The sequence below is a fragment of the Anastrepha obliqua genome, chromosome 6, assembly GCF_027943255.1.
Source record: "Anastrepha obliqua isolate idAnaObli1 chromosome 6, idAnaObli1_1.0, whole genome shotgun sequence".
Lineage (NCBI taxonomy): Eukaryota > Metazoa > Arthropoda > Insecta > Diptera > Tephritidae > Anastrepha > Anastrepha obliqua.
Window position 1 is genome coordinate 40,731,432 of NC_072897.1, and position 13,364 is coordinate 40,744,795.

Below are 13,364 nucleotides of genomic sequence, written 5' to 3' on the forward strand. Positions count from 1 at the left end.
GATATATGTTGGCGAAATTGATATCATCGACCTTAACAACTGCACGGTTAGTTCTGCCTTTTCCAAACTGGATAATGAGGCAAAGCGAATGGGTCTGGCGGTAAACGAGGACAAAACGAAGTACTTCCTGTCATCAAACAAACAGGCGCACTCGCGTATCGGCGCCCACGTCACTGTTGCCAGTTAAGATTTCACGGTTGTGGAAGACTTCGTTTATTTCAGAACTAACATTAACACCGATAGGAATGTCAGTCTTGAAGTCCAACGTAGAATCTCTCTTGCCAACAAATGCTACTTTGGACTGAGTAGGCAACTGAGCAGTAAAGTCCGCTCTCGACGAAGAAAACTAACACTCTACTAGGCTCTCATAATGCCCGTTCTATCGTATGGCGCAGAAGCTTGGACGATGACAACATCCGATGAAGCGACGCTTGGAGTGTTTGAGAGAAAGATTCTGCGCAAGATTTTTGGACCTTTGCACGTTGGCAACGGCGAATACGATGAGCGGTATGAGCTTTACGACGACATAGACATAGCGCAGCGAATAAAGATCCAGCGGCTACGTTGGCTGAGTCATGTCGTCCGAATGGATACAAACGCTCCGCCTTCGAGAATATTCGATGCGGTATGAGCTGGTGGTATCAGAGGAAGAGGAAGACGTCCTCTGCGTTGGAAAATTAGGTGGAGAAGGACTTGGCTTCACTTGGTGTGTCCAACTGGCACCGGTTAGCACGATAAAGAAACGACTGGCGCGCTTTGTTAAACTCGGCCGAAATCGCGTAAGTGGTTATCACGCCAATTATCTAAGAAGAAGAATCATTATCATACATATATACATTCCCATTTCATTGTTCAACAAATAAAAAGGCAAATCACATTCACACATTTTTCCCGCCACTTCAAGCTAAATTTAAATTTTGAATTTTTAGTCTGTCTTTGACATCTTCCGAATGCTTTATCAGGTAAGTGTACAACACCTCAACAAAATCAGCGGTGCGTCTTACTGGTGCTGAAGATGCATCTTTCTTTAATCACTCAAATTATATTTATACACACTATGTATATTTATTATTATAATAACACCGGCACACAAAAAAAAAAAAATTGTCTGTACACCGGGCGCCACCTATCTACGGGCATGTTTTTCGACCCGCTGAATATGAATTTCAAGTCAGTTTGGGCCGTCCAGCCTTCAATTTCGAGTAAATTGCAAACAAATCCAAAAAATAGCGAAAATTCGATGTTTTGGCAAAAAAAAATTTTGAAATCTAAGGAAAGCATAATTTTTTATGTATTTTGATCCGTTAGATACTAATTTCGATCGTACTTACTTTTATCGGAATTGAGAAGAGGAGTTCCGGAAGTTTTTCACAAAGGACGATGAGAACTCGGTGGTGTACTGTTCCAATGTTAAAAGCTTGGTTGATGAATTAAAACCTAATATCTATAAAGACGATGAGTGGAGACTCTTTATAGATTCATCAACTAGAACTCTCAAAGCTGTCTTGCTTCACATTGGAAACATATTAGCGCCAATTCCAATAGCCCATTCGACGAAGCTTAAGGAGACCTATGAAAATTTGGAAATTGTATTGGACAAGATAAAGTATTCAGAACACCAATGGCAAATTTGCGGGGATCTCAAAATCGCAACACTTCTTTTAGGCCAACAATCAGGATTCACAAAACATCCTTGCTATCTATGTTTGTGGGATGGCAGAGACAGAAAGAATCGCTATGTGAAAAAAAGAATGGCCTACGAGAGTGCAATTAAATGTCGGTACTCAAAATGTAATACGAACACCATTAATTCAGCCTTCAAGCTATCTGCTACCGCCACTTCACATCAAATTAGGTCTCATGAAACAAAATGTCAAAGCCCTGGACAAGGATGGTGATTCTTTTCAGTACTTGAGAGAAAAGTTTCCCGCGATAAGTGATGCCAAATTAAAACAGGGAATTTTTAATGGACCCCAAATTAGAACTCTATTTCAGGATGCTAATTTTATAGGTAAAATGAATGATACGGAGAGAGCAGCTTGGGTAAGTTTAAAAAAATGTGTCTCATAACTTTTTAGGAAATAATAAAAGTGAAAATTACAGGACAATAGTCGAAGAATTAGTGACAAATTACAAAAACTTAGGATGCTTAATGAATCTAAAATTACACTTCCTTGGTTTCATCAAGACATAAGTGAAATGGAGACTAGGTATCAAGGAAATTGGAATATCAACATGATGGCAGACTATTGCTGGACAATCAAAAGAGATATACCAAAAGATAATAACAAACGAAAGAGAAATCCTCTCCGTAGATCATTTGAAAATAAAAGAGTTCGATACCACCGGACAACAGTTTGTTTTATACTTCATTTTCATAGATTTTCCATTTTTTTTCAATTTTCAGATTTTAATCTTGTATTTTTTTAATAAACAATGCAATAAAATTTATTTAATTGTGTTTAAAAGATGTTTTTCAATGTTTTCAGCAGCAATTTTTTGCTATCTTATCCATTTTTTGCTATTTTATTCGAATTTTCGCTCATTTTTTTGGTTTTTTGCTATTTACTCGTAATTGAAGGCTGGACGGCCCAAACTGACTTGAAATTCGTATTCAGCGGGTCGAAACACATGGCCGTAGATACGTGACACCCGGTGTACAGACAATTTTTTTTTTGTCTGCCAGTGTAATTATTAAAGACGCTAAATGTCGTCGTAAAAACGCCATAGTCTTCATATACTACCATCCACCAAACACCTTCGCTTGACACTCCCTTGATACTGCTCAACTAAAATTTTCAGGAAACATTATATAAAGAATGTATAATTTTCAAAATAGCCACTTACCGGGCGCACCTGTGGTGGCCGGCACATTTTTCCATGGTTTCTCCTTCGCAAGCCTGTTCCTATACTCTTTCGAGCTTTTGTCGAAAAGGCAAGGGTGCAATTGAATAGACTTAATTAATTTATATTCTAAATTCTATTAAAATTCTATATTCGAAATATTAAAAAATACCACCGATATTAATTTGCACGACACATATAAAATTGCTCTGTTTTAAACAGTTGCAATTTTTGCCGTATGTTAAAAGTAGAAAGTTGCCAGTGTTTGTGCATTCGGGTATGGCATACGGCACATATGTGGCGCCTTCGATTCAAATACATATATATATAATTGGCGCGTACACTCGTTTTGAGTGTTTGGCCCAGCTCCTCCTCTTATTTGTGGTGTGTGTCTTGATGTTATTCTACAAATGAAGGAACCTACAGTTTCAAGCAGACTCCGAACGGCTGATATTTTTTATGAGGAACTTTTTCACGCTCCAACCCATTTTCCTACGGCGTCCGCGATTCAAATACATATGTTCTACATATTTTGCTGTCATCAGATTCGTTGCCGCAACGGACGGAGCGGACCCATTATGACGGCCCCATTACACAACAAAAACAAATTCATTCATACATTGTCAGCTCATAATTCTAGCAGCAACTTATTTTAATTTATAGCTTGAGCCACCCATATGCCAATTTTTCTCAACGATGACAACAATTTACAATTTAAGATTGAAGAAATCAAATCAAAATAGTCAATACTGGATTTTTTTTTATACGAGGTGTGTTCAAAAAATAAGTTGAGTTTTCAAATTTTCTGGGCTATCATTTGTCTTTCGATTATAATTTTTTTATGTTGGTACACTCGTCCCGACTCTTGGCTCTCCTGGACTCTTCCATTGGGACGATTGGACTTTGGTTTCGATGTCATTACCATATACCCATGATTCATCACGAGTTATGACCCTTTTAAGCAAATATGGATCATCGTTCACGTCATTCAATAATTCCTGAGCGATGTTCATAAGACGTTGTTTTTGGTAAAAACTCAGCAATTTTGGAACGAACATAGCTGCCACACGCTTTATGCCCGAAATTTCCGAAAAAATTACACGACATGAATCAACCGATATGCGGGCATCCTCAAAAACTTTTCTAATTGTGATTAGACGATTCTCCATAACAATTTTCATCACTTTCTCAACATTTTCGTCGGTTGTTGATATGATGAGGTGTCCAGAGCGAGCGTCGTCATTCACATCTTCTCGACCTTCTGTGAAAAGCTTGTACCACTTTTAAACATCTTTTTGACTCTGTGTATTCTCACCGTACGCCACTGTCCATATTTCAAGTGTTTTTGAGCACTTAATTCCGTTTTTTACACAAAATTTTATGCAACTTTTTTCATCCATTTTTTTCGATAACAGAAAGTCGCCGAACATGCAAAACACTTGTCTTATTTATGCCTCTCACTAACAAAAAGAAAATTCACTTTATTTTTTGAACACACCTCGTTTATGTCTGCACACATATATGCATGTAAATATGTCTTCCAAATGATCGACAGCATCTAGTGCGCGCATAAGCGTACAGTAAGATGCAGAAAACGACAGGAGTAGCTTATAAAAAAGTTCTGCCTCGGAAATTTCGATACTAAGGAAAATTTCGAAACAATTGTTTTATGTTCTCTGATAGTAGGTAAATTGTTAATTAGTACATATGTCGCTTTACATATGTATGTAGTTCTCCAAATGATAAAAGTGCACAGAAACACATGTAAATATATAGCTGCAAGTTTAGAAACTTACTCTGTAACCAGAGTGCGGCTCATTTGGAGATTACTGTACTCGTTCATACATTCAGCCTTTGGATTAAGCCGAAAGTGCCGAACATGTAATATTAAAGAGATTACTGAAGCTTCTTTGATCTGTGCTCATCAACAGTATTGTTCATAACAACAGAGATCAAACCTCAAATTGTTAAAGTTTGTGATTCAAAATGCACTTTTTATTTCTAAAATGCACTACATACTTTTTTTCTTGCACATTAAAATTCACATATCGAATAATAATGTACTACTTCATAGTAAAGACCTAAAGAGTTGTTTAAGTAAATTATGACGCAATTTTATTGACGTTTCATAATTCATATTAGCACAATGCTTTGCCTATGAATGTGCGCTGGATTCCTTGATAAGTTTTAGCTATTAAGTAAGGAGGTAGGAAGGGTGGTTGTAGCAATGACACACTTATCCTTACACTATGTGTTCCTTTTTAGACCATTCGGTAGCTTCAATAAACGAGGTAAACTTCGTTAGTTTTAGATGTGCTATGTCCGCTACATCAGTTAAAAATGCCGTACCAAGAATGTGGAGCCTCCTTATCGCTAAGCTGTCACAATCATATAAAAGGTGTCTGACTGTTTCTTCTTCTTCTGTGTTAAGACAGCTTCTACAGAAATCATAGTATGGAGGTCCTAACCTTCTAGCGTGGTTGCCTATAAAACAACGACCAGTTAATACCCCTATCATGTTTCTCACAACTACCCTTTAAATCTTAACAAGCTCCTTGGCCGACCGCTGTTCCACTACATGTAAACTAAGCGGCCATGTCGACTTAGTTCACATTTAGTGAAGTTTTACCAACTTGTATTTACTTTGTTGATGGTTTCCCTATCTATAAGCAGTGAACAAGTGGCTATAGGCATAGGTATCAGTGTCTTATCCACTTGGATACCAAGAGTTGTACCGATTCGAGCAAGTTCATCTGCCTTGCAGTTCGCTGTTATATTCCTCTGGCCTGGCATCCAAATAAGGTCTACTTTGTAGTATTTGGATACGTCATTTAGCCCGTTATCCCATTCCTCTTTCGAAGGAAATACCGTGACGAAAGTATTTATTTAAGTTGATATACTTGGTCTTACAGAAATCCGTTGTTCCAGGAATGCAGGAAAATTTTTCTAAAACTGAAGATTGCCCTCTACGGTTCGTTCTGAGTAGATTGATTAATCTGAAAGACACCAACTTAGTCGTATTAGCTGTTTACAAGAGTAGACTGCTATTGTCGCTCTTTTTTCTGTATCTTCAACATTTGACTTCCATCTGAGTTTTTTGTCTATTATTAGAGCTAAGTAACGGGCGTCATCACTAACTGACAATGCCTTACAACTTAGAGTCGGAGGAGTTATTTCTGGAACTTTATGTTTCCTAGTAAATAAGATGAGTTCAGTTTTGTGATTTTTTGATTTCACAATGTGTATTGGGAAATTTCCCTTACTACCATCGTGGTTGGTCTCCTTGCCGCGGGGATGGGGCTTAAATGCAGGCTAAATTCCTTCTTAGGAATTTAACCTGTCATGAACTAAGAGGGAAGCTCTCTCTACACGATACGGCGTGTGTGATGGTCGTCCAATCATCTATACGGAGAGTACCGTACCAACCGTACCAACACATTCCCAAGTCAAGGTGTGCTTGGAATCGTGCCGAGGACTGAATGGTGCAGGGAATTAAAACATGTGCATCGCGAATGGAGTTTCCCTCTCGAATACCTGGCCGCTTTCGAGAGTAACTGTGGCCTTACCGCGTTAAGGGGCGCTGCCGCGGGGGACCCCATTATTTCCCCTAAATACTTGTGGGTTGTGGAGCTTGACGTAGTCAGGCGAAGAAACCGTAAGAAATAGATGAAAATGAACACACAACAAAATGAAAAAAAAAAACAAAAAATTCGCGCCGCGCTGCGACACAATACCATCCTCCGAGGAGGATACCCTGCTGGCCTCCAGCCAAGATACGGCTGAGTCAGTAAAGAGTAAGGGAAGTACCAGCCATAGCACACCCTTACCAAGCAAGCAACAACAACAACAAAAAGTTCTACCACAAACTTCGAAAAAGGCGGCAGACGGCACTCAGAGAGAGAGTCAGGTCGCGAGAAAACACAAATCCGAGGGTGCTCTCATGAAGTCTCGCTACACGAAGACAAGGTTCATTCTAAGCAAGATTGCCAAAAATGAACTCGCTGGAGCGACTGACGAGCGCGACGCGGTCGACAAATTAAAATACCAGCAGGTGGTTAAGGAGTACGAAGACTTCTTATCCAAAAAACCTAAAGAAGGCGACAAGAAAAAAGGCGATGCGTTGAAGAGAAACAGGTCACAGGACGTGATCGATCAGGCCCCGAAGAGACCTAAGGTGTCCAGCAGCATCGAAGAAACGAAGCAACGACCGTTCAGTGAGGTGGTTAAGGATAACCTCCTCTATGCACTAATCGACGAAACCACAAACAGTGGCAAAGTGGTCCTGCAGAAGTGGGGGCAAGTGGAGGCCAAACTGTCCAAGCTCGTGCTAGACAAGCATGTGGTTGGAGCACAGGGCGGAACTCTCCCTTCCTTCGATTCTGCAGGAGTACTTCGCGGCTGCAGGGTTATCAAGTGCGACGACGACTGGGCAAGGGTTGTCCTAGAAAGGTGTGTTGCTGAGATCAGCAGCACACTGGAAGGCTTAAAACTTAAGCTAATTCCGGCCAAGGACATCCCTTGCCCTCCTCGCGCTCGCATTTGGCTACCAGTGATGGACTTGAGCGGTGCAGAAGTGCTGAAATACCTCAAGTCACACAACCCTGCGGTGCCGATGGACGACTGGGCAATCGTGAAGGCAGAAAAACCGCAAAAGAGCAGCATGTCATTCGTTCTGCAGATCAACGATAAGTGCCTGCCAATACTAAAACAACACGAAAATTTTCAAAGCAGACAGCAATGAAAATGAGGAAGACCCAGATGAGGTCGACAACAACATACAGCTAGAAAGGCTAGAAAAGCTGGACCTAGCTGAAGACGACAATAAATCCGATGTCTAGAGCCATACAGGTGAATCTGCAGCACTCGAAATGTGCTACAGAGAACTTGGATGTCTCCCTCAGGGAAGGGGACATAGACATCGGTTTCATACAGGAGCCCTGGGTCAGAGACAACGAGATTAAGGGGTTCCAAAACAACAAGAGCATCAACATATTCTACAACAAAGCAGACGGTAAGCCACGGTCATGCATAATCACTAAAAAACACTTAAAAGCTTTTCTGTGTTCTAATTTTAGTACTCCTGATTTTACGGCGGTGAAAGTGGAGCTGCAGAAATCGGCGATATACCTGGCATCGGTGTATATGCCACATGAGAAACCGGCGCCGCCAGACGAAGTGGCTCGATTCCTGTCAACATTAAACAGCACAGACAAACTATTGATGGGCTGTGAGTAAACGCCAGAAATGAGCTCTGGGGCAGTTCAGAGACGAATGAATTCCACTTTTTGAATTCCTATTAAACATCAACCTAGACATACGTAATGTAGGGACCACCCCAACCTTCACTTTTCCGAGCTCGGCAAACTTTCCAGGCTGAGAAGAGGTCTTAGACGTTACCCTATGCACAAATAATAATTCCCAAATAGTCACAAATTGGAGGGTATCCGACAAGAGATCCTTCTCGGACCACAGCTGGATCCTCTTCGATATCAATCTTAAGCTTGAGAAACCAATCCCATATAGAAATCCTAGAAGAACAAACTGGCACACATTCCGTAGAGTGACCCAGTCTAAACTTCAACACTTAAACAGAACCATAACGTCAGGGGAAGACCTAAATGAGAAAGTAAGAGCTTTCGAAACTTCGTTGACGAAAGGACTTGAAGCTTCATGTCCCGCCACATATGGCAAAACAACCTATCCTACCTGGTGGAATGAAGATCTAAGTCAACTCAGGAAAATGACAAGAGAAATCTTCAACATCTGCTACAAACACAAATACTTCAAACCCTACAAAGACTGCCTTAGGGAATACAAGAAGGCAATCAAAGAGGCTCGGACAGAGGCTTGGAGAAATTTTTGTAGTTCCATAGAATCAACCAAAGATACGGCCAGACTAGGCAAGCTTTTATCCAAGGAACACGCCTGCCCTTCCTTCTTGAAGAAAGATACCGGAGAGTGGACAAAATCATCGGCGGACACACTAGAACATCTTGTAAATACACACTTCCCAGGCAACACAGAATATATTGAGAACAATACTGACAGTGTTCAAACATCCAAAATATCACCCATTAGAATCAACCACATCGTATCACAAGATAGAATATTATGGGCGATAAAAAACTTTGAACCATATAAGGCAGCCGGTCCAGATGGGATATTCCCAGCCATGCTGTGGAACACTTGAGAAACGGCGATTCCTTGGCTGGAGGTCTCTTTCAGGAAAAGCCTTATGCTGGGGCACATACCAAAAACCTAGAGGAGGGTTAAGGTAATCTTTATCCCTACAGCTGGTAGACGCGGTCATGATACAGCGAAAGATTTCAGAACCATCAGCCTATCCTCCTTCATCCTCAAAACTCTCGAGCGATTGTTGGATGTATATCTCAGGGAAAAGATTACAGACTCAACGATTTCCCCATCTCAACATGCCTATCTCAAAGGAAAATCCACAGAGACAGCTCTTCATGAGGTTGTAAGTGAGATTGAGAGGAGCATAGAATACAAGCAATACTCACTAGTCGCTTTTCTCGACATAGAGGGGGCCTTCAACAATGTTACCACAAAATCTATAATTGAGGCTCTTAACATGTTAGGCATAGACATAGGTCTCAACGAATGGATAGAGAACATGCTCAAAACTAGAATAATCATCGGTGAGGTAGGCAGAAGCACGATAAAACGCTCTGTCAACAGGAGAACCCCTCAGGGAGGAGTCTTATCCCCTCTGCTATGGTTACGAGTCGCCAACAACATCCTCACCAAATTTAACCAAAAGGGAATTAAAGTGGTAGCGTACGCGGACGACATAGTGCTTATGGTTTCAGGAATGTTTCCAACCACAATCAGTGAGATTATGGAAGGAGCTCTGGTATTACTCAGCAATTGGGCCACGGACTGTGGTTTAAGTGGAAACCCGAGTAAAACTGAACTGATGCTATTCACCAAGAAAACCAAGGTGCCAAACTTTAATATCCCAAAACTAAACGGCGTTTGCCTCACGCTAACCAAACAGGCAAAATACCTAGGGGTTATCCTGGACCCCAAACTCAGCTGGAAGTCCAACGTAGAGTACAGGGTAAAGAAAGCGAATATAGCACTTTACACGTGTAAGAGAATGTTGGGGAAAAAATGGGGTCTCCAACCAAAACTATCCAACTGGTCCTACACAGCCATTGTAAGGCCAATACTAACATATGCGGCACTAGTTTGGTGGCCTGCAACAGAAAGGAAATACAACAAAACTAAGCTGAACAAGATACAAAGAACAGCGTGTACCTTAACTACAGGAGCGCTTAGCACCAGTCCTACTGAAGCGCTCAATGTACTAACACATCTATTGCCATTAGATTTACACATTAAAACAATAGCTACTTGCAGCGCGGTAAGACTCAGAGACATAGGAAGCTGGACAACAAGGCCGTACGATCACAGCAAGATCCTCCTACAGGGAACCCCGCTGCTCAAAAACGGATCAGACTACACAGTCCCCGACCTCAACTTCAAGAAAGGCTTTACGGTACGTTTTCCACCGAGAACCGAGTGGAGCAAAGGAGAGGTGATTGGAAGACACGATATCGAAATTTATATCGATGGTTCTAAGATGAACTGTGGTGTGGGAGCTGGCTTCCATTCGGAGCCACTCAACCTATCTCAATCAATTCGTCTTCCTGATTATGCCGTGTTCCAGGCAGAACTTTTAGCGATCAGAGAAGCATGCAAATCCCTAGAACTCTACAAGGTAGTTGGTGCAAGAGTAGCTATCTTCTCAGACAGTCAAGCAGCTATTAAGGCCTTAGACTCCAACTACATTTCATCCAAACTGGTCCTACAGTGTAGAGAGGAGCTGAAACTGCTCAGCCATTGGCTTGAAATTACCCTGATATGGGTTCCCGGTCATAGGAACATACGAGGCAATGAGATGGCGGATGAGCTAGCAAGAAAGGGCTCGACACTAGACATAGCAGAGGCGGTGGCAGTTTCCACCCCACTGAACACACTAAAAGCATCTATTGCTTCCCACTATCATGCTTTAGCCGAAAGAAGATGGAAGCAAATACCTACATGTATCACAACAAAAAACACATGGCCGTCATATAAAATCCAAAGGACGAATGACCTGTTAGGATATTCTCGGCCAAACATTTCACGCATCACTGCAACCCTTACAGGACATTGGAAAGTAGGGCATCATGCAGCTAGACTCAATCTACCCTTCAATCCTATCTGTAGAAGCTGTCAAGCGGAAGGGGCGAAGGAAAGTCTGTTCCACTATTTATGTGAATGTCCGGGACTAGCCAGGGCACGACTCCGATCCTTCGGTAAGCCTTTCCTACAGCAAATTAAGGAGACCTCAGTCATCGAGATAAAGGATTTGCTCCTATACTTGGACCTCACTAAATGGATCTGACTTGGAAACAACAACAAAAAAAAAAAAACATCTCATCATTTCACGAGATAGTGGTAGTAAAACGGTGCTGGTCACTAATTAGGAGCATTTCAGCTCAGAAATGTTCAACCACCTCAACAACAACAACCATTGCAACATCATCCGCATCAGCTGCGATGTTTTGTCTTCTCTCCTCTAGGTTCTTTAGCAATAAGTTTATTGCCAGCACCCAGAGGAGAGGGGACAGCTCTCCGCCTTGAGGTGTTCCTCTACTTACTCTTTTCCTGTTCTTCGAGTCCCCTAGGGTTGCGATCACAAATCTGCTTAGGAGCATGTTTTTGATGAACTCCACAGCTAACATCCTACCGGAGTTGTTGAACGCGCCCTCGATATCAAGGAAAGCTACCAGTGTGTATTCCTTATTATAGATTGTTTTTTCAATTTCTGTAACAAGTGAGTTAAGTGCTGTTTCTGAGGATTTTCTTTTACAATACGCAAGTTGTGAGATACGAAGCTTATTGGGGTTGAAATTAGCTTTAATTTACTCTTCTGTTATTCTTTTTAATGTTATTAGTAAAAATGATGATCGGATAATTGGCGTAAAATCCTTGGGTGTTATGTGTGAACTTTTTCCCGCTTTAGGAATAAAGACAACTTTTACTTCTTTCCATACGGATGGAACCATTTGAGCTTCAGAGTAGCCTTGAATATAACTGTTAAACATTCCCTAATATAGTTGAGTGAATGTTGGCAGGGGGGCTCGTGGACTGCTTCCCTCTAACCTGATTTCTATATAGCGATGATCGGAGTATGAATGTGCAATCAAAACCTTCCACTGTGTCACATTTTCGTAGAGGGTGTGCCATGCTAATATCAAGAACTTCTTGTCTATTCCGCGTAATTAATGTGGGTTCATTGCCTCTGTTATACACTAGACGCTTACTACCTATAATATTATTAAAGAGAGACTCACCACCTTCGTTGGTATCCAACCTCCGAGCTCCTCATATGGTATGGTGGGCATTGACGTCACCTCATAGGACTAATTCATGGTTGTGTGTTTTGCGGTCTTCCACAAGTGTTCTTATCAGCGGCGACGGCAGTGGATCTGTGCCGTCTCCAGCAAAATAAAACGAGGTTAGCCAGATGTTCACTTCCCAACTAACCGTCGTAGTTTCGGCGTTACTGAAATTTTGAATCATAAATATATTAAGTTGTGTTTTTGCAATTATACATGCTCTTTTAATGCCTTCACAATTGGCTTTATATAGCTTATACCCTGAAGTTCTCAAGCCGCAGATTTCGCCATTCAGCACCCAGGATTCCTGGATGAGGACTACATTCAGCTGATCTTCTGCCAGACGATCCAGGATGGCAAGCCAGGCCTCCTAACAATGGTGTAGATTTATTTGTAGAAGATGCGTCAGCTGTTAGCGTTAAGTCTGGGTCTTCTTTACTTTGGTATAAAAATTCCCTTTTGGAATACTTACGCTGTTGTACGGAATACTTACTGTCGTGTTCGAAGTACATCCTCCCCAAACCAATTCTGAGCCTGAAGAGGCGTAATATTCATCGGTGGGATGCTCATCTTCGCTCATAGGCTTAGCTTCACTAATGTGCTTCCGGCCGGGTCCCTTTTTGTGGGTTGAATTGACTGTAGACTGCCGGGTTAGTACACTTCTGCTTGTGCTTGAACCTGTGTCCAGCACTGCTGTTGGTGTAGTTACTGGCCTGGCTTTCGATTCGGCTGTCACTATTTGTTTTGAATGACTTATTATATCAACACATCGGCTGAGTTTTTTTGAGCTCGGTGCGACTGTTGCTGGGATTGCGGAACTGGTTATTCCTGATGGTCTGTTAGGAGGAGGACCGATTTTCTTTATATGTTTTTTTGGTATTGAGAGTTAGCATTTTGGACCCACGAATGTCTGAAAAAAGATATCCGCCCGTGCATAGCTCCGAACTACACGGTAAGGCTAGTTATTACGGAAGGCGCCGTGAGATCCGTTCAAGACTTGCTTATTAAATAAAAGGGCCCTAAGACAGACGCCTTAATCCAGCCCTTCACTACCGACCATGTTAAAGATACTTTGAATAATGCTGTGCTATGGCGGAGTATCGAACACTA

The 13,364-nt window shown here is 41.6% G+C and overlaps 1 protein-coding gene across 1 annotated transcript; it reads left to right on the top strand.

Annotated features, from left to right (window-relative positions):
* The first annotated feature begins 6,532 nt into the window (after positions 1 to 6,532).
* On the top strand, positions 6,533 to 8,079 carry LOC129250401 (uncharacterized). The gene is made up of 2 exons (XM_054890026.1): positions 6,533 to 7,533; positions 7,920 to 8,079. Exons 1-2 carry the CDS (start codon positions 6,533 to 6,535, stop codon positions 8,077 to 8,079), a joined length of 1,161 nt encoding a protein of 386 aa, XP_054746001.1.
* Positions 8,080 to 13,364: the final 5,285 nt, after the last annotated feature.

What these genes read in the sequence shown, in the direction of transcription:
- LOC129250401 (XM_054890026.1), top strand. Translation starts at nt 6,533, where the DNA reads ATGAAAAAAAAAAACAAAAAATTCGCGCCGCGCTGCGACACAATACCA. An exon ending in GTTCTGCAGATCAACGATAA is followed by an intron (nt 7,534 to 7,919) that starts GTGCCTGCCAAT and finishes TTCTAATTTTAG; the next exon opens with TACTCCTGATTTTACGGCGG.